This window comes from Tauraco erythrolophus, chromosome 3, assembly GCF_009769465.1.
Source record: "Tauraco erythrolophus isolate bTauEry1 chromosome 3, bTauEry1.pri, whole genome shotgun sequence".
Lineage (NCBI taxonomy): Eukaryota > Metazoa > Chordata > Aves > Musophagiformes > Musophagidae > Tauraco > Tauraco erythrolophus.
In genome coordinates, this window is record NC_141467.1 from 37,645,363 (window position 1) to 37,666,821 (window position 21,459).

Here is a 21,459-nt window from a genome sequence, read left to right on the forward strand (position 1 = left end):
CATGCTAATATTCTGCCTCAGTCACATTGTTCCAGATCTGACTAATCCCAAATGACAAGCATTAAGAACTCGAAGAGGACCAAGCACACACGATTAATGCAGTTGTAAAAATATATAGAATCTGGAGTACCTTGGTATTTTCTAAGTTATAGGCAGAGCAATAACACTCTTATTTTAAATCATAGGACATTTTACTTGAAAACTTAGTGTTTTAGAAATCAATGGCATGACTCATGGGCATTACTCAGCACCAATGAGAAAGGTGGGAATTGGCCATTTCTTTAGAAAAATTGTTTTTATGCTGAGGATCCCTTTAATGAGCCATAGACGACTGCGTTAATTTGAATCTGCTTATTACAAGACCCCAGTGTCTGCAGGACTGGCTCAGACATCATGGCAAGCACTATAAGGCTATGAAGAAAGGTTAAAAATGAACTTTAGGTGCCTCGGTCACAGCAAGACAATTCTGCATTGTCTTAAAGGAAGGAAAAGACAGCAAGACTTGCAGATGCGCTTTGTTGTAAGGTAACACCTTCCAAATTAAGGGGGATAATGGTGGGGAACGGATAGCATCTGAGTAACCTGCACATCAAAGAGGAAGAGAGGAGTGAAAAAAGGCTGATCCTCTGGTAATTTTAGAACATGTGTACTGCAGCTGGGAGGAAGCAGGGGAAGTTCATAATAATGGGGAAGTTCAATGGGAAATGGGCATCGGGCAAAATAGGTCAGCACAAAATGCTTTGGAGCAACACAAGGATATTCCACTCCACACGTTTGTGAAGCAAAGCAGAGTTCCTGCCCAGCAACAGCACTTCAGAGGAGAAAATTAGAGAGAGTGAAGGGAATTCAGACAGATAATTGGGAACAGATTATTTAACGTATGCTTATTTTCTTTGAGTGTCAGTATTTGAAATACAGAAATCAAAGGCATAACAATAATTAGGTGTGGTACAAAAGGACATAAATTGCAACAAAAAAAGCATAAGATGAATAGCTGTAAACAGTGTCTGAAAGCCAGATTTGCTTCTCTGTATGGAATATGTAACTTAAAATACAGTACACCTCTCCACGTTTCTACATCACCTTCCAAAAGAGAAGAGTACAGGTAGCTACAACTGTAGTTAACTCTGCCAAACACTTGAGGTACTGGTGTGCAGGGGGCACACAGTAAGAAATCTGTCCTAGCTTTATGTTTTGTAAAGCACACTTCCATTACACATGAACAAACCACACGCCGTATAGAGTGGAGACATCCAAACTGTGCTTATTAATTGCCCCAAAATTGCTCTGTAATACATGCAAACAATGAGGTGCCCTCTTTCGTGCTTGTGATGGCCTGACATCAAGTGCAAGAGCTCATGTTACCTCCTCCACAAGAGGAGAGAAAGTGCAGGCTTAAGGGTGCATCTCCTGCTCCACGTGTGCAGGGTAGTTTTTGGCCAGGGTATTCATGTTCAACCACCACAGCAGAGAGCAATCCTCTTGCAAGAACACCATAATCCCTGGTGGAAAGCAGGACTGATGTGTCCAGCCCCAGCCACCAACGCCTGTAAACCCAACCCACCTCCCCTGAAGACACCTAGCTCTTGCTTGTTTTTTCAACACCTCAAGAGAAATCAAATTGCCTTCACCTTCTGAGCAGAGGCTGCTCTCTTCTCCTGCTTGGCTTTCATTTCCGCGAGAAGTCCACTGCCCATCACCTGCACGCCATACCTCCGGCCTCCTTGTGGGCTTCCTTTGCTGTCACCCCTCTCAGCTTTTGCAGCATCGTCTGGCTGTGCCTCCTCCAGCGAGTCTGGTGTCTTTAATTCCTCGGATCGCTCTGTACCACCATTCTGCTCTGCAGGCTTTACCTCCTTCTTGCTTGTGTCCACAGCTGGACTTTTTGCAGCAACCTTGGGTGAGGAGGGCTCTTCTGCCACCGACACAGTCTGGGGACGTTCAGATTTGGAGCCTCTTGATTTGATTAAGTTAAGGAAGCCGCTCTTCCTTGAGTCCCTTTTCTTCTTCTCATCACCTGTTTCACTGGGCTCACTGCTGTCTGAACTTTTAGTTGATGGTCTCCTAATAAAAGACACAGACATTTTAAACTCTTCTCTGCTCCCCTCCTCTCTCTCTTAAATAGCACGTAATGATGTCTCCTGGGCAAAAGCAATCTTTTGTATGATCCATATGTTGCCCTAGGCTCAGTCATTAGCTAGTGTCTCTAAATTAAAAACTGGACAATTAACATTGATCATACTGTCTTGAGGATTCCTGTGCTGGCCTTGTGCATGATATAATGAAGAGAGGTAGCTGTTTCATCTGCACTAGGGACCCAGATGTTTCCAACACCAGCAAGGTGTTACCTCAGTGTAGCTCTGCCCAAGCTGTCTATGCACGTACAATTTCACTCTGTTTCCAGAGAGCACCACCTCTGGTTTGTGTCTGCCCATTAGTAAAAGGAGAACAATTGATTCAGACACATGATTCACACAGCTTTTGGGAGACCTTGTCCCTTAAGAGCCCTGCTTGAAACAGGAACTAGTTGGCACAGTCACCTTTCCAGTAAGGAACATGGAGACGTCACCTTTGTAGTGGAGGTGCTCGTCCTCAAAAAAACCCCAAACAACCCACCTGCCAGTAAGATTTTTATCAGACATCTTACGAGCAGAACATTCACACTTAAGAGGAAAGCTGGGCACATAACACATTTGCATACAAGCACCCCAACTGGAGAAAGAGCCACCAGTGCAGCAAACTGAGCAAAGAACCATAGCCACAGGCATGGCCAAGGACGGGCACACAGGCATAGTGTAAGTTCATGGGGACATCTAAAACAAGCAGCTGGCAAGTGCCCAAGGGAAGAACAGGAGAATGTAGTAGTCTGCAAGCACCCTGAACTTAACCTGGCTAATCCATTTTTCAAAGCTACCATAATTTTACCATGACACACAGTATATCACACATGGCTTCACATGTCACTATAGATATTTATAACTCTCAGTGATTTTAAAACATTTGCTTTTCCTACCACAGCTATCTACCAGTTTACATCTACCATTTTCCTTAATGGATGTCGCATCTAGCACAGAAGGGGTCATTCCAAGTTGTCTGGAGATTGCCCTAGCTTTCTCATTTATTTATGTTAGTATTTGTGTGTATATGTGTACGACCATGTACGAATGCATGAACATCTAGTTATAGGGTTTTGTAAATACACAACCAGCCAGAAAGCAGTTGTATAAGCTGTATAACCCTTATACAAAGCTGAAGGAGACATATCTTTCAGATGAATGTATTGCTTAAACCTGGAACACCACAAATTAGTCAAATAGAATCTTTAACATATTCCTAAAACAACATATATCTACTGTCACCTATCAAAACACTGTGCCCAACAGCAGTCCTTACTAGACAGAGACACTTGTGTATACGACTAGCACTGGAGAGGAGAGCCTCAACCAATACACAGCTCTGCTTCAGCTCTAATGAGCTCTGCTGAAGAGCAAAACGAAGTCAACTGAATTATAAAAATGCACACTAGTCAATAATCCCCTCCATGTGGTACATTAAAACAATTTATTTCAAAGCAGTCATTGTTGAGGGAGGGTAATTGAATTCACAACGTCTTGACTACTAAGTTATTTTCTAACTTTGACAACAGCAACCCTAGATATTGGAAACAGAAGTCAAATACTACTTGCCCAGCTATCAGGATGGATTTTTTGAAAATTAAATTTGAACTTACTTTGAATCCATTTTTGTCACTTTCTTAGTGAAAAATTCATCCACACCTTCATCCACTCTCCCCATGAGACCATTCTGATCCCCTTCTGGAGGCACTCCAGCAGACACCTGACAGAAGACAAAACTCTCTGGTATATAATAATTTAAGCATATTTGTTTCAATGACAATATTTAAGCATTGAGACATAAAAATTGCATGTGCCAACCAAACCTCAGTGCAGGCAATGGAATCATCACTGGAATTCCCCCTTTAGTCAGGTCAGTTGGTGCATTACATCAAATACAAAGTAACCCAAAATACCAGCGACAAATTGTATACTGCAATGTGCGAGGCCAGGAATCAAATGCCTTGGGCTTGTGAGAATAGAGCACTAGTTCAGTTAGAAAAGGAAAAAAAAAAAAGTTAAGGAAAAATTAAATCCTTTATAAATCCTTTAGGTGGTGATGTGAAGAGAAATTACTTTCAACAGCTAGTTGCTTCTCTGTTCAGAGAAAAACACTCCTTCTGGAATTTGGACTTAGAGATTCAGAAACAGAGCTCCAGCAGGCTGGGAGAGTCTGTCATAATTCATTCAATCCAGCACTTTCAAAAGCAGGGACTCCAAATACAGAAATCAGGCGTTTCACTTCAAGAACTGAACGTGAATTTTCACTGAGTGTCTGAAAATGGAAAACCTGCTCTCTTTCTTTGGTTTCAGTGCCCACGTTTTCAAGGTGAGTGACTGGAGGCATCTGAACCACATTAATTTAGTAATATCTGCCAACCACAAAGGCCCTGTGAAGATTAGCTGGTGACTCTGCAGCCTCCTGAAGATGAAACATGTCATCTCCTGGGAGGATTTCTCATGTGGTCTAGCTCCTGTACATGGCTTTGATGCGGAAAAGTTCTATTACCAGTAGAGAGACTTCCTTCAATTTAAATGCCGCATGGAAACCTTTTAGGTGACTACAGAGGACTCCACAAGACCCAACCCAGTTGTATTCCTGGAACTATTAATGACTAGGAATCAGTCTGTCAGAAAATAGTAGGGTTTGTAATTTGAAACAATTTAAATCAAGGAATCTCCTAGTTGGCGATACCTCAGAGTCATGCCAGCCTCCCTTTTCAGCTGGAATACACACTCTTTTCTAAGCCTCTAAAAAGAAAAATAAATACTTTTAAAAGCTGATGTTAACATCAAACCCAGCCTTATTAAGCCAGGACAATGGATTGCATATGAACTAATACTTTGACACATCCATGAAACTTTTTACTTTCTATAGCTGAACCTTGTTTGAAGGTTAGCGTTTACTTTGTTATTAAAGATAATAGTTAATATGTTATTGATACCTGCAGCAGCAATGTAATAGTGATCTGAAAAGAGCCCATCTGGTAATGTCTACTTTATTGCCAGTCAAACTGCGTATTTTCTCTAAAAAACAGTTTTATTCTAAGAAGCACAATGACTTCTCAGACTTCCAACTCTGCCACCTTTGGGGTTTTATGCAGAGAACTTGTTTAGCTGGAACACCTGACACTAGGCAGCAATGCATATACTGACATCTGGGTTGGTCACACAAGTGCTGGTTGTCTCAATGAAAATATTTACCTTCTCAGTCAAAAAACAGTTGACACTGACATTTCAACTGAAATGTGTCAACCAAAAGCGGCTGATGCATTTCAAAAGAAACAAGAAACCATTTAATATTGATACTGGAGCCCTGTGAATAGTAGGAACAAACAAGTAAGTATCAAAGGCAAGTGCATCTCCTGAAGGGGAGTAATGCAAGGATCCAATAATCTACAGCATATGAGGAGATCTACCTCACAAAATAAATAAGTTTGCACCTGAAAAAGCAGCAAGTTCCTAAAAATGTACTAAAGACATACACAAATGTTGAGGACCTAAGATGATCCTCAAGGCACAGGATATTATTATGGATGTTTATTGTAATGCCTTTTAGTGTTTAATGTTAATGTAAAAGACTGATCTCTGGTTTATTTCACGTTTTATGCTCAAAAAAACCCCAAACCAAAACCAAAAAGCCAAACAAAACAAAACCAAGGTAGTTAGTTTTCATTTGTCCCTTTTTTTTTTTAACCCTAACTTTAAAGGTAAGCCTTTTGTTTCTTAATTAAGGAAAAAAATCTGGCTTGAAAGCACAAATAAATAAGATGAATCACAATCTCTTGCATACATTAGAGAAACACATCTTTTTTGTACTAAATCTTCATGCATGATGGAAGAACTCATGAGGTTGAGATCTCACAAATTCTCAATGATACACAACTGTTTCATCATATTGCTTCAAAGCTCCTTGGGGGTGGGTGGTGCTGAGGTTTTCTTTTTATTACTCTCTTTTCCCCCCTTTCCACCCGAACACTCATTTCAGTAAAAAGCCTGACAAAACTACAAATCTTTCTTCTGCCCACCCCTTACCCCAAGTTAAAAATTTACATTTCTTCTTTTTTTTTTCTCCATTTTTCCCTTTTTTTCTTACATTTTTCAGCTTACAAAGAACAAAGAACAAATCTGTTTTCCAGCAAAACCAGAGAAGTGCAGCTATGATCATCTGAGACCCCTTAAATTACTAAATGGAAATAGTGGGAACAGCAAACAACTCAACAGACCCGCTTTAAACAGTAGAAAAGGTCAAGATTTTGCCTCTCACATTTCAAGTGCTTTTCCTAACCACTGCTTTCTGTATTCTCAAAGTGGCAAAACCAGTAGCAAATCAATTCTGCAAGCAATGCCACAGTCCACTCATGACTCTGGCTTTCAAAATCTGGCTGTTCAAATTTTGGAAGCATCAAAGTAAACATCTTAAGTCTTTCAAAAATTTGTTTAGACTTGTTATGAGGTCAGAACTAGCAAGGATTTCAATGGTCCATAAAAACAAGACAGGGACAAATGAGCTTTAAAAAGTTCCTTTCTATTTCTGCAACTAAATAAACCCCTAAATTCCTAATTAACTCGATGTGGATGAGCATTCCTACAACACTGCACTATCATGGGAAGTAATACTACTTCTCTGCAAGAAGTAAGCTTTTTACTTCTGTGGAGCAAGACATTTTATGTCCTAGTTCTACGCCTAGTAGCAGAGCACTTGCCCTCCTATGCCTTACTCCTTCCCCACCCCTGTGCAGATAGCACAGGATGCTCCAAGTAAGTTTGGAAGAAAGGCAAGCTTAGCAACTGGGAAAACATACGCGTTATGCAGAATTGGAACTGGAAGAAGGAAGGACAGATGTGTTTTCACTACAACACGGTGACTAGTTCATCTTTCTGCTACCTCTGCCCTTCCCTGTAAAGTGCCAGAGAATGTAAAGTTGGCTTGAATATCCCCTCTGCTTGAAGGTTTCTCCATTTCCGAGTGGTGCAAAAAGCACTCTACTGCCTGATATGACCTTTCCCAGCATTAGGGAAGTTTTCAAGGGTCCTCTCCACCCACAATCCTCAGGGAGCAAAAGAGGCCACAGACATCCAACACTAGGCAGCATAATTCAAACAAGCAATGGCTGCCCCTTGATAAAGGTTACTTATCATATCAGCTGCACTGTTGCATGAGATAACTCTAACTTCTCCAGATCTATCCTTACATATCCCGAGGACATACCATCACAGAAATAATCTTTATTGATGTGGTATGCCAAGGAAATGGAACTGTGGGAACCCCACACACATATACTTGGGTTCACACCAGTGCCTTTCGTACACAGACAGTGCTCTTCTGTTTTGCTTTTCTAAGGCAGGCTCCAGCATGAAAAGCAGATCTGTGACTATGCAGATTTGCTGGCCCAAACACCATCTTTAGTTAAGGAGCTGTGGGAAGCTGGATGTCACAGAGTAGCTCCTCTGAGAGCTGATAGAAATAAGAATTTATGCCAAGTTACCACATCTTAACGCAGGCAGAAAAAAGGATTAAGACTCAACATACTCTTGCAATATAATTGAAAAGTCTCATGATATTTTATGCGTTTCCTGTGAAAGCTCCAAGTGCCTCCATAAACTGCTTCCATGAAAAAACAAAAGCAAATTAAAAACCGATAAAACATAGCCTGGTTTTAGGCTGTGTCAAACAAGACAAAAAGCTTGCAATAACGATTGCACACTGAAAGACATGAATACCACAAGAAAAATTAAAAGCCATAAGCAACTACTTAAGACTTTAACAGTTGTCCTCATTACATTGCAAGACCTGACTCATGGCAAAAAGCAATCAACAGATGACATCGTCAGCAATATTTTAATGTAGACTCACTGCTGCTTGGCTGGGCTGCTGCTTTTTATTCCTTTTGGGCCTTAACTTTGTAAAGTGTTCCAGTTTTCTCCCTTCTTCTGATGGTAGCTCTGAAATGAATCCAGAAGTTCGTTTGTCCGGCCTGCTGGAAGGAAATGGTGGGTCTTCTATATGGATAGGTACTTCTTCCAGTGCTTTATCTAGATCAAATTCCATTTCTAAGAGAAATCAAAACTTTCTAATTAGACTTCACATGCTATTTAAAACAAAAGACAATGCTATCCCTCTCTTTTGTGGTAAACAATTATAAACACATTTAGAGAATTCAGCCACAACATGTTTGTGAGCAGACAGAGCACTGTGAGCAGTTATTTACTACCAAACACACTAGAAGAGTCACAAAACAAAGCCACCAGCGTGGGCCTCAAATGCAATCCAGAGGGAGGGAGAGTCACCTGCTTTTCAATCAAGAGCTACCTAGAAGAATCTCAGGCGAGCAAAGAAGCAAAAAGGTTTTAAGAAATTCTCACTTACCAAAAGCTCTGGACACTGGCCGGAGCATTCTACTGTGGATGCTTTTCCTTTTTGATTTAGGAGTCATCTATCAACATAAAACAAAACAAAAATTACTTTAGCAGACAGAAGAAATGGCAAAGAACACCTTTTCCTTTCTATCCAACAAATCAGTTCAAGACTATGTATCTTTTCAAGATCTGATTGGGTTTAACACCAGGAGTGCATAGGGTATTTTTCTTCCCTTCTCAAGCCTTCAGAACTTTTTCTAAATTGACATTTTGTTCAACTGACTTTGAACAGAACCAGGGAGGTAGTTTATTGTTCCCATTAAAACCTTCGGCTGTACACAGAATCATTATTCGAATTGCCCAAGCATTAACTCATTGATTCCTAACTGTAGAACAAGCGAACTATTAAAACCTCACCTCTACATTGAGATCATAAAGCACAGAAAACTTAATTACTGCATCCAGTACTGCACAGTTAATGACAATATCAGGGACAGTTTCTCCCTTGTTCTGACTTTTATTTTTGATACAAAATACACTTGCTCAATTCATTTGTTAGTAACATGCTACTGGGAATGATTAAAATTCAAGTATCTATGCCTCTGGACACCACCACACAGCTCACCAAACTTCCCTAGGAAAACGCAGTCTTGAAGCACACAACCCTTCTTCAAAAAGCAAAAATACCATGTCTGTGTTAGTGAACTGACAAATCTCCAGCAAACACATCACTTTCCTGGACTTTAGATATGCTGAGAATAGGTGGAAAGTTACTTTGGCATACATTCAACGTAGTTACTGAAAATTATGTGCTATTATTATTCTCGTCTTCATGTTCCCAGAAAAAAAAAAGGAGTATGTTGCCTTAAGAGCACAAATATCCAGACTTAAGACCCGAGTTTGTTATTTTTGGAAGAAAGTTGCCCTTATTTTCTTGCCTGAACTCTTCTGAAAGTTTGCATGACAAGAAAGACAGTTTGGAACAGGAAATGCATGCGTCACCAATTCCAAACCTCTTAACATAGCTCAGCATTATAAGACACTTAAAGAAAAAGCTGACCTGCAGGTTTTCTAAAGAGTTAATTTAAAATGACTCAGCTTCTGCAAAGATGGGCTCCTTTTGTGGTAGAGTATTACGTGCTGCCTTTAGTGACATCCATGTATTTCCATTTAGTCGCTAGTCTTGAAGCCTAGTGGCTTCAGATCTGGAGTGTCAGTCAGGAAGCTGTTGTGGCTTACAACTCACTAAAAGAATTGTTAATCGAGTTTAGTAGTATCAATTTATGTGAGTCAGAAAAGATACAGCTGGCATTGACGTTTCAGACAAATCATGAATTATTTAAAGTAAACATTTGCTAGTTTTTATGTTCAGAAAGTTCAGTACTGAATTTATACTTCTATCCAAAGTAAGTCAGGAGGATTATTATGCCACCATTCACACGCTCAGGGTTATGACAAATTTTTGTAACAGGAAAGTTATTACCTATCTTCTCAAGACCAGAGAATAATTTGCAGAACAGAGAGAGGGCAGTGACAGCACTGCCTTGGGCAACAAGGCTGTTTTCATTGCCACGCACAATCGCTGAGAAAAAAAAAGATACCTTCAGCTGTTGCAAGTTTTCACTACCGCATTTCACAAGCACCAGTAAATGACACAATAGTATCAAGACCAGCCAGGAAATGGCTTGCCACCTGAGCAGACTTACCCTGAAACTAAGGAGCAAGCAAAAGAGTCAGACATTACTTTTCAGAGTTACCAATAAACTAAATGCAATGGATTTGATGGCAAGCGGCTGGAGAGGTGCTGAATTTTTTCAGCCAAAATTGCAGTGGACTATGCAACAAGTAAGCTTCTGGGCAGCCTCTGAATGGCACACCTCGACAGCTGCCTATCCATCACCCAAACCTGAAACAACCAAAGGCATCCGCAGCTCACGTAAGGAAGAGCTGAATCAGCTCAGCATTTGGGGGACAGCAATTAGGAGTCACTATCAGTAGTCCCCTGGTTTTATTTCCAGCCAAAGCCTATTTCTCTTGTTAATGCATATTTGTATGCATTTTGGTCTGCTTGCCACTTTTTCTGATGGTGTGACTAGAAATTACATCTAGGAGGACACTGCAGCAACGCATGCACTAAAGAAGATCAGAAAGGAGGACAGAAAACAAGGCTGATGGGAGACCTCTGATTGCTCAGTAACTTCGCAGCCATGACCAGTGTTCAGAGTGCTCCTGGAGGAACACAGACAAACAGAGAGCTGGATCAGCCCAAGGCACCAATGCAAACAGCACGGGGCAAGTTTTGAGGTTCCTGTGCAGGGACTCAAACACTCCAAGACAATCCCAACAGCCAGGAACAGAATGATTTCATCTTCCTTCCCAGACAAGAAAGTGCCCTCAGATGACCCTGCAGAGCTTGTGCTGATGACCATAAGCCAGTCTCTGGATCACTGGTGTAACTTAGTGTCAGCTTGGCACGATCCATCAGCAGCTTGGTTGCTGAGGATAAAGGCAGAGGAATAGAGATGCCTCCCATTTGCCTTAACAGCACGAATAACAGCTATACATACACTTTTATTTGAAAACCTTCTGTTTTCTAGCCTGTTTAGGAAGCACACAGATGAAAGGCTTCTTGCCAAGTGAACTTTCTAGATCACACGCGGAGCAAAATAGGTCAAAGCATTAATTTAAATAAGCCAGCGTGCTCTTTTTACAAAATGCTAGACTTAATCTCAGCTTAATGTCTCAGCCACTGTGCAGTATGCTACAGCAGCAGAGCACATGTCATTACCAGAGGAGATATCTGAACTCCTAGGGACAGATCTCTGCCTCTCCCCAGTCTGAGACCCATTTTCCATAGCTCATGGAAGCAGTTCAGGTTTGGTAGAGGTGCACCTTCTGCCTTCACGCCGCCTCTGGCCACGCAAGCACAATGTGGCTCTCCTGCCTTACGTTTCCTTCACAAGGGAATAGCTGTTAGTATCAGCTTCCCCTCCTCCACTTGCTTCCATCTCTTCCAGGAACTTTCCATTCTAGCAGACCACTTCCTGAATTTCTTCCTTTTTTGCCCACTTTTCCGTGAGCACACTGTAGGCTGCCTGGCAGAACAGATAAAAAGATTAATTGCATCTCTGGGTCTTGGGAGGTCCGCTTGGAAGTGTGCGTGCACCTATACCACTGAGGTCTCTGGAAATGGCTCCACAAAGGTACCTGTTCTGCAGTAGATGGGAACCAGCAAATCTCCACCACACTCCCAAGCAAGGGCCTACTTAGAGTTAGACATTGTCATCTGTCCAAGCTAACTTTAAACTCCCAGGATCGCTTCCCATGATCGCTTTTCCAGATTCTTCCCTTCTAACTCTCTTCCTCACAAAACTATCTGAGCTCTCTTAAGTTTTCTTAAATTGTATTACCAACTGTGGAATAACACTCGTATCTCGGGAATTAAAAACAACAACTAAAATCACTTTGTTTTGAGTGCTAGAAAAAACCATGCCTTTAGCAAAAGGGTCTCAGATACTCTATGTTCCTCGATTATAGAGACAATTGGAAATTACACTCAGTGTTGAGGGACATACTAATTTCCATGTTTTTCTCCTCCTGCTCCTCTGAAGTAATTTACATCCCATCCTATTAGATATAGGGATGCTCTGTGACCCTCCTGTCACTTCCCTTTCAAAAGATTTCAAACAAGTCAATGAACAACTTCTCCCACTCTCTTGAAATTTAGTTGCCCAATCAGCCCCCCTTCAACTCTTCTTCCTGCAAAACAACCATATTTTGCTTTTCAGCTTCAAGAACGCATTAAGGCCGACAGCACAAAAAGGTGAGAACAGCAGTCAAAACCTCGAGGTGATTCAACTAGACAAAGAAAATACAATGGACCAAACTGAGATAACCCCTGTCTCCTCTTCCACCCTAGTGGCAAGAAAGCCACAGTTTAAGCCATTCTCTCATTAAGCTGGATGGCACTTGAATATAAAACCAGATCATTAGATTTTCTTTCTGAGCAGTAACGTTCATACTTACACCTCCGACATCAGCACTCTGCTTTGGTTTGGTCTTAAAGCCAAGGGATGCTTCAAATTCAGATGCTACACTAGCTGAACCTTTTTGTAAAATCCAATCTCATCCCTGAACCGCTGCCTATTTCATTTGTAGGTGCAGATGGATGGCACTACAGTCTCCCAGGAGACTCACGAGGCACTACAGAGGCAAATGGAGCACAAAAACGTAAACAAGTAGGCCAGAAACAGCAGAGCTAAAAAAATACTTACACTTGTACAGCAGAGAGTCTCCATGCAGCAAAAAAGAAAGAAAAAAGAATATGAATGGGGAAGACAAAGCAATAGCAGTTCTCAGGAAAGGAGGCAAAAACCGGAAGTCACCAAAATAAAGAAAACTGAAGCCAAAACACTTAGAAATTTTAGCAGGAAAGGTGACATGCAAGAATGAGGTAAAAATCCCTTGCATTTGGAGGGGCTTTGTGTTTCCAGAGGATAACCAGAGAAGGATGTGATCTCTCATTTCATCTATATCGGGACAAATTCAGGTTTTTAGACGTTTGTTTCCAATATGTGGCACTCACCAATGGTGCCAACCTGCCACCTGCTGTCCTGTTTGCTTTTTTTTTTTTTTCATTTTGCTGGCACCAGTAGTGAGAAAAAAGAACTAATTCTGTTCGTTCCTCGTCTGAAGGAAGGTTCTGAATTAAAAATCGGCAGTTTGTTGTGGAAAGCAGGAGAGCAAGGAAACAAAGCAAAGCTTCTCTTGAAAGAATGAAAAGGGATGCAAGTCTGTTCTCCAGTGGTTTAAATAAACCTAATCCAAAGCAACAGTATTTCTCCTTCCCATAAGGAGGTTTAGAGGATCAGGCTTTCAAGCACTTTTGAAACATTAGAAGAATGCTATTCCATTAACAAAGCACAACCTTTCCTCTCCCGTTCCAAAAAGTAAAAGAAAAAAGAGAAACAGCACAGGCATCATATGAAATGGAGCAATGCCATATCCGAGCTCTTGTGTGGCACATGACTAATCATGCTCCTCCTGAATTTAGAATAAGAAAAAACAATTATTAGAAGCGCAGTTTTGTCCACAAGTTGAACAGGAACTGCTGCTGTAACAACACTGCAGATATTAGCAGAGTGTTTGTGGCAGAAGTCAATAGTCATGGTCTGGATTAAACTTCTCGGCAAGAAAGTGTTGCATTTTTAAATGGATAGTGCACTGGCATTTAATTATCAGTAGTGAAAACAATATGTGCATGACATGAAGTTCATCATTTAATAGTTGAAGGGATATTAAGGTCAGCTATTCAATGCTTTGACATTTTCAACAATAATGATGCACTTGTCACAGTTTATCCTTTGAAGCTTAACTGTAGCTAAAAGTTTTAAAGACATGATGGGCTATCTTTGAATAGCTGTGTTCTTGCACACAGCTCCACTCCTTTACTTTCTTACTGTCCTCAGGGCTTTTGTTTTTTCTGGTTTGTGGTTTTGTGTGGTTTGTGTTTTTTTTTTTTTAATTTTTTTTACTTTTATTTTCCTTTACCTTCAGAAATTTTGGGTTTATGCAGGAGTTCTAAGCCAAAAGTGATTCAAGCAATCCTCCTCATTACACTCTTATTCCATTTCCCTGCCAGAATTCATGTCTCTCTTTTCTTGCCCATCTTCTATATCACCATTCACTAGGTCTGCACTGACATTACTGGAGAGACTTCAGAATCCATTGAGAAACATCTTTAGAACTGAAACCATCTTAAAAATAAATCTCGAGCACACTTAAATAAAATATTAAAAATAAATTAAAAATCAATCTGCAACATAGTTTCTCTTTCAAACAGCATTCTTGATAGTACTCCAGTGTGTTCTGTGTATTTAATGCACAGGCAGGACAGTTATTTATATTATGCAAGCAGCTGGAGACAAGATTAGGACCCAAGTGCAAAGCAGTATATATAACGGGAAGCAATCCCAGGATTTGGGGAGTTTACAATCTACGGTCCTGATCCAGCAAGGGCTTATGGAAGCTCCTACCTTCCACACTGTACTGATCTCACCTGAGTGAGCGTGACTACTGAGGTGCTAAACAGCGTGTGGATGGGGAGTAAGGAGGGAGAAGGAGGAGAGGGAGGCACATGGCAGGCAACAGGTTAGACAAGGAAGCACCATTAAGCAAAGCAAAGACTAAGGGACTTGCCTGAAGTCACCAAGGAATCTGGCTGCTCTGCAGCGAACCTAATGCCCATCTTCAGACCCCTGAAGTACTACAGACCACGAGGCCACCCAACCCTTCCCTTCATTTGCTCTCAGCGTAATTGCAAAATAAAGCGGTCTGCCTCCCTACGGGCCATTGCTAAAAACAAAACACCAACCCCCAACCAAAAATCCCAACCAAAACTGTAAATCGTATAGGGGAATCATAACAATGTGCCAACTGGGAACGAGCTGTCAAAAAACATTTTCAAGGATTCTTCCAGAACATAGTAAACCAGAGCTAATTTGCTTCAGCTATATATATTTTGTGGTGCATGCCTTTTTAAAAAAGAAACATTAAGAAAACGAGGCATTTAATCTAAATCCTTGTGTTTTCTTTTGCTGTAAGGAATCCTGACCTGTAAAGCTGCCATGACACCATTTCAGTCAATCCATATTTCCCACACTTCTTCCAGTCTAACTACCTTGACAGAGATGTCACACATCTGTTCTCTCATTAAAAAAAAAAAAACCCAACAACAACAAAAAAACAAACAACAAAAAAGGATTCTTTATAAAACAGAGCAGTAAATTGACCAATTTTGCTTTTTTGAATATGAATCTTTGGACACACAGGTGTCTCACCATCTGTACAGAAAGCCTTAGAAACTAGAAAGTTGCTATTGCTTACTTTGCTCAAGATTTTATAACATGATTTCCAGGGTAAAACTCTCAACATGGTTTGCACAAATTTAGCTATGTACTTCCCACTAGCAGCGATGGTAACCTGAATCACTATCCTTAGAATCTCCCCCTTGAGTGCCATTGTCCTTGGAAAGTTAAACGCAATACTAAAATCCATGACAGGTAACAGAGTATTTTATAGGAGACAGGAGAGCAAAGCCACTAACACATCATTTAGAAACCAAGGCCAAGATGCAATAGGCTGCTGTTTGTTGATACAGCTGTCTTCAATATAGTGGCTATACATTTTTACTGCAGCAGAGGATCTAGTTCTGACCTTACATTTCAGAGTTCTGTCCTCTATTGGAAATACTATATACAGATATTGTAAATAAATATGGCATATAAATAATATGGCATACAAAGGTGTGTGTTTGTTTATCTCCTTTCCTTCCTCAAGAGTTGAATTTGTAGAGAAAGAGCTGTGGTTCAGAATTAATTCAATTAGTCTCATTTAAACCAGCCTGACCTTTAGAATTACTCTATGTAGCAACATTTTCTGAAAGAAAAGGAGTAGCACTGCAGTAAGATAAGCTCAATAGATTTGCCCTTGAGCTTGTTTCATTTTCTAACCAAGAAACCTTTGCTTTTCTACTTGCTAAGACATGGCTCATGTACTCTGTGATATTTCGTCAAGTATTTAATTAATAATACTGCGCTTGCATCTTTAAAGTCATGTAAAATTCCTGCTAATAAATATTCCTGCATATAAATATCCAAAGCTTTTATTATGAAGAGTAAAAAACGGACGCACGAATTAAACAGAGCAATTCCTAAACTATTAAATTGCATCTTTTATTTCATGTTCTGAATGAGTATCCTGCAAGGAACTCTGCCTGCAACTACCACCTGCAAGAGAAAAAGCACTTCTCGGTATCATCAGTTCTGTTTTCTACTTGCTTATGAAGAGGCTGGCAGCATCTTCTACGGCAGCTGGGCTTTAAGATGAACAAAGGGGATTAGTTCTAATTAATTTATTTTAGTTAAAAAAGTGTAGAATAGAGAGTAGCTACAGGTCAGATGGCACAAACTATCTCTTTAAGGCACCACAACTTGCTTGTGGTTGCTCATTACGTTCAGCTGGCAGACGCTGACGCAAAAATTACTTTGTTCATGACCTAAACTTCCATATAGTAAGAAGAAAAAGCTCTTAAAATCATAAAATATGGAGGGGTGGACAGCCATTTAAGATATTCTTAGGCAATTCTTTAAAGATAGTCACCACATGTATCATCGGGTGCCTTGGGCAATAACATCATTAAAGCAAGTTTGAGGCAAGGTACTCCTGAATGGTTCAAAGTCAGGTGGGATGGGGCTTTGAGCAACCTGATCTAGCAAAAGATGTCCCTGCCCATGGCAGAGGGATGGACTACATTATCTTTAAAGGTTCCTTCCAACTCAAACCTTTCTGTGATTTTATGAACGTGGAACTGTTTTATGCCCTAGAGCTTCCTAGGACTGAGAACCAACACAACTTCTGCATCTCTCCTTCCTTCCAACATGCTGAAGTGAACAGCTACCAAAAGGATAAGCAGTCATCCAGGCAAAACCCACCAGTCATCTTCTCACCATCATTAGACCCTTCGAGGGTCTTTGATAGGCAACTAGCAAATATTCTCAGACTCTGTATGGGATACAGAAATATTTGAGTTTCTTCTCTCAAACTAACTGATAGAGAGGGTCAATCATAATTGTCCAAGAGAGGACGGTAAAACTCAAAGGCCGGTCTATGGAGCACCAGCACCTAAGTGTGATACATGATTTAAATAATGTTGCTTGGTCAGACAGTCATGAGGCAACACATGAGCCTAAGAAGGACAGAAACATGCTGAAAGAAGAGGAAGATGCCTGCCCTGCAAAGCAGAACTGCTCACTTGCAAGCGTGGGATTAAGTGCTGGCTGGCAACAAGGCATTGGATTCTGCAATTTCTCAGAGCATATGGACACAAACTCCCCCTGTAGTATCTAAATACCATGGTATTGGAAATGACCCACAGTTAAAACGCACAAGATAAAAAGAGGTTTTGATCAGCTTTGAATGAAACTACCCTAACTTTTCAATCGCTTTGTCTTTCTACCCTGCTCATTCCTTTTAGTTTTCTTTAACATCTGCTTACTTGAAGGCTTTTTTCACCAGTTTAAGTGCTTTTTGTTTCAGATCAGTATTCCAATCCTGCCACTACTGACCTCAAAAATTCACAGTAATTTGATCTTTATTCACATGAAGTAAGATCTTATGCAGAGATACACCCACCACTTTGGAATGAGGCTTCAGCTGACCTGAATAACAGCAGAAGAAATAATCTATTTACCTCAAAGTTCTCCTCTAGTCTAAGAGAGAGATGTTTTGAGAGGAACTCTGATAAATTTACGATTAGAATTGTGTGATGCAGTTGTCAGTGATAGCAGGGATGAGATTTGATGACTCAGAAGCTGTTTTCTAGCCTTTTGGCACCACATAGTCTTGATTTTATTTATTTATTTATTTATTTAAAAGTTCCTATTCCAGTAACCCAGCTCATCCTAACCTCCCTTTTCTTGATAAAATATAACACAATCTAACGGTACTCTATAACTGCCTGCCCTAAAACAGACTTCCTCTCTTCTCTTCTTGTGAGAAACTATTCTTTATCCGTGCAATATGAGGTATCAATTTTGCAGGGCAAAAAAAATCACAAGCCTCCTGTTCTTCTGGGTGAAGTGAGAACCATGAAGCACTCTTGGTGAGGCAGACTCATGCATGCGCTATTTTCAGTAGCTTCTCCAGATTTCAGAGTAAACAAGACTCCCCCATACAACACAGATAAGTAACTCATGCCAAGTTATTTATTTGAGATATTGGAAGAAAAAAAAAAAAGCAGTAGAAAGGACCATGAAACCTATACAGAAAACTCCTCAACCACTTGAGAAGGTCAACTTGCCAGATACTGAATGAATCAAGAAACATTATGGCTGCAGACAGACGTGTGCTACACAAACAGCACTATTAGAGATTATTCTCATGCCGTTTGCTGTTGTCCCTCCGCCAAAGGTTATGGAGTCTAGATTTTGGCAAGAGCTCCTTTGGAGGAACTAATCTACCATGGGAAATAATAAGTAGGTTCTTACACACAGAGGCTGTGGAAAGAAGAATTCTAGATCTATTTATGCTGAACATTGACTGACCCCACAGCTCTGCTGGCAAAAGAGATCACCTAGGTGTCGCCTGACCTAGCCCTTGCAAGGGAGCTTTATCCTCATAATCTGCTAACTTTATCTGAAGTAGGTAACTGAGCACTTTGGTGATCCCTGCTGCAAACTCAGGTAAGGATAGTCAGCTCTCTCAGCAAGTCAGTTAAGCTGGCTACAGCCTGCAACAGATAGCTGGTGCCTGCTGAGATGACTCTGCCTACATTCAGATCCTCGCTTGCTGAGTGCTGAAGGGTGGGACCGAGCAGCTGGGGATAGCAATACCTACATGTGCAAGACCTTTCTGTTTACCACAGTCTAATTTCTTAGTAGTAAACTCCCTCTTAAAACCGCTGCAGAGAAGTTAAACTCTCAAGATCAGTGTTCTAGTGAGTGCTTTGTTACTGAACTCTCCTTTCAATGTGGCTTTTTCGTGACAGGTGAAACTAAATGATGGAAACTCAGTATTGGTAAGAAAACTACAGCCACAAAGGACGTAACTATACATCCTCCCCCCACCCCCAACACAAATCTGCGTCTACTAAGGCAAAACCAAGCATCAGTGTTATGGGAAGACAAGCTCCTGATACAGAAGTGCCACCATGCAAACAGAATACCCAGCAGCTGCACTTCACAATTCTCAGTTCAACCTAAGCAGAAAACAGTATTCAATATTACACTATTTTTCTTCTTAACCAAGCACACAGTGCTGTTACTAGAAGCAGTTTATCACATTCTTCATCTACTTTGGATTGCATCAATAAAGTACCCTAAATTATGAGAAACAGCCCTGGATTCTGACTCAGAAATCTTAGTTGGTTTAAGAAAAACATACTATACATCAATTATCCATCACCTCCTTCTACTCAGAGACAAAAAGACACTGAAAGCTGGGTTTCTTTTAAAGTGTTTCAGCTGGGAACACATAGCCCCTCACGAGGCTAAAAGAGACTGTAGTCTGTATTCTATACATGTAACAGGCATTGAATAAACACAGATAAGGACCTCTAAGGGCAGCGAGGATGCTGCAAAACTATATATAAAGGCATCCAGGAAAAGATAGGTAACAAATATTCACAATTAAAATTAATGTAATCATAATACTAATGGTGAGGCTAACATATAAGCATGCAACTTGCTGGCACTGTGCGTTGTGCCCCTCCTGGTGATATTTTCATGAACCGTCCTAGTTTGGGGTGAGTCAGAAATATTACTGGCCTCCCGCTGAAGCAGATTTGCTTGCATGCCTCTGACGGAGCCTTTTCAGAAGCCAAGAATACTCTCGCATACCATAATGCCAGTTCCTAGCTTCCCACAGAGTACTGTATTTACTACACATCAAAGGCCCATTTCTGCTAATGCACACAAGAGAGAAACTCAAGTGTCACAATCAATTTAATCCGGCGTTCATCCAGGCTGTTGCCTTTGCCCTCATCCCTGCCTGATTGTTCCTGCCGCTCAGGGTTTGTTTTCTGAACTTAACAGAGGACTAGTCAGTCTGTAAACTAACCCGGGAAAGATATCCTCTGTGAAAAGCTTAATTTTCAGCTGAATCAATTCCCACACCCAGTTTGTAGTGAGGCTGTGTGAACACCAGTACAAGTGTGAGGGTGTGCAGGGAAAAGTGGAAATGCTCTTTCCAGCAAGAACAATGATTTTTGTTGGATTAAGCCAGTGGAAGAGCTAGAGCTTTATTTATAGCACAAGAGAACATATGGAGTCCAACAAGAACTGGGGTTTTATTGCAGTAGGTGTTCAGTCCTTCATCCAAAAAGTTGACTATCTATGCCTGAGACAATTCTGCTGCAGGTAAATGGACAGCAACAAGAATCAGATGTGATACTATGTCAGGGCATACCAGAGAATCTCCACTTTAATTTTTCTTCCTACAGTATCAGTGCACACGTACATGAGTCTGTACCATGATTTTCTTCTTCCTCCAGTGAAAGCAACTGAAGGGGTTTCTGTTATTTTAATTCCAATTTGTTTTGGATGAGGGGGTGGAAAGAGAAAAGCTTTCAGGTGGTGCTTCATGAGTTTTTGTGTTTTAAAAAATAAATTTAATTCTGGTGTAGTAAGTGCAATTTCTCCCTTTTCTCTGAAAACACTGAGGTCCATATACTCCTTGTCTTTCAGAACCTATGGGCTCATAGGTCTTCACCTGGAGACTGGACTAATCTGCTATATCTTTGACAATGGCTAGTTAGCACATTACCAGGAAAAAACATACACCACCAATCTACAAGTGTTCTGCTACTTCTGCAAATTTTCTTCTCTATTGTACAGGTGAAATCTGTTGTTTAAGACAGACTAAAACTTTAATACATTGCTCATGGGATTATGTTTTTTTTTTTTAAACTTTCCTCCATTAAAGTCACAGAACCATCTGTATGGTTAAAATTTGAAATAGATGAGAAATGGCTAAGATTCAATATTCATCACAGGCAGATGAATTCTTCTATTGGCTAGAAGCATTTTTGCCAGTATGTAATTTACCATCCAAGCATTTCAATCTTACACGGAAATGCTTTAAAGATTTATAAGCAGACTTATGTATTACAACCTACAATTCCTTTACACGCTTCGAACAATTTCCTGCCATACCTCTTTATAACACAAATAACTTCTGCTTTGCTCTAAAAACAATATTCATGCTGGCAGTAGGCTTGTTACTACCTATAGTAATAAAAGTATATCGCTGAAACGGATATTTTAAAGATGATGAGTACACGGATTTCTAGTAAAAAAGCTATTTCACTCAAAGCCTTTCTTTAAACAGTGGCTCAACTCTGGTGATCTCCTTTCAGTATTTCGGAAGCCAAACATTCAAATAGCTTAAAAAAAAAAAGAAAAAAAAAAGAGCTTTAGAACATAACTGT

General features: G+C 40.4%; 1 protein-coding gene across 1 annotated transcript in view; it reads right to left on the minus strand.

Moving 5' to 3' along the window:
• Positions 1-21,459, minus strand: part of CARMIL1 (capping protein regulator and myosin 1 linker 1) — a 193,732-nt gene that overhangs the window by 16,806 nt on the left and 155,467 nt on the right. Inside the window, exons 30-34 of the mRNA XM_086608525.1 lie at positions 12,749-12,766; positions 8,485-8,551; positions 7,972-8,168; positions 3,731-3,837; positions 1,632-2,064 (exon numbers count right to left, since the gene is read on the minus strand). Of these exons, the coding sequence (XP_086464651.1) occupies positions 1,632-2,064; positions 3,731-3,837; positions 7,972-8,168; positions 8,485-8,551; positions 12,749-12,766 (822 nt within the window). The remainder of the gene's footprint in view (positions 1-1,631; positions 2,065-3,730; positions 3,838-7,971; positions 8,169-8,484; positions 8,552-12,748; positions 12,767-21,459) is intronic.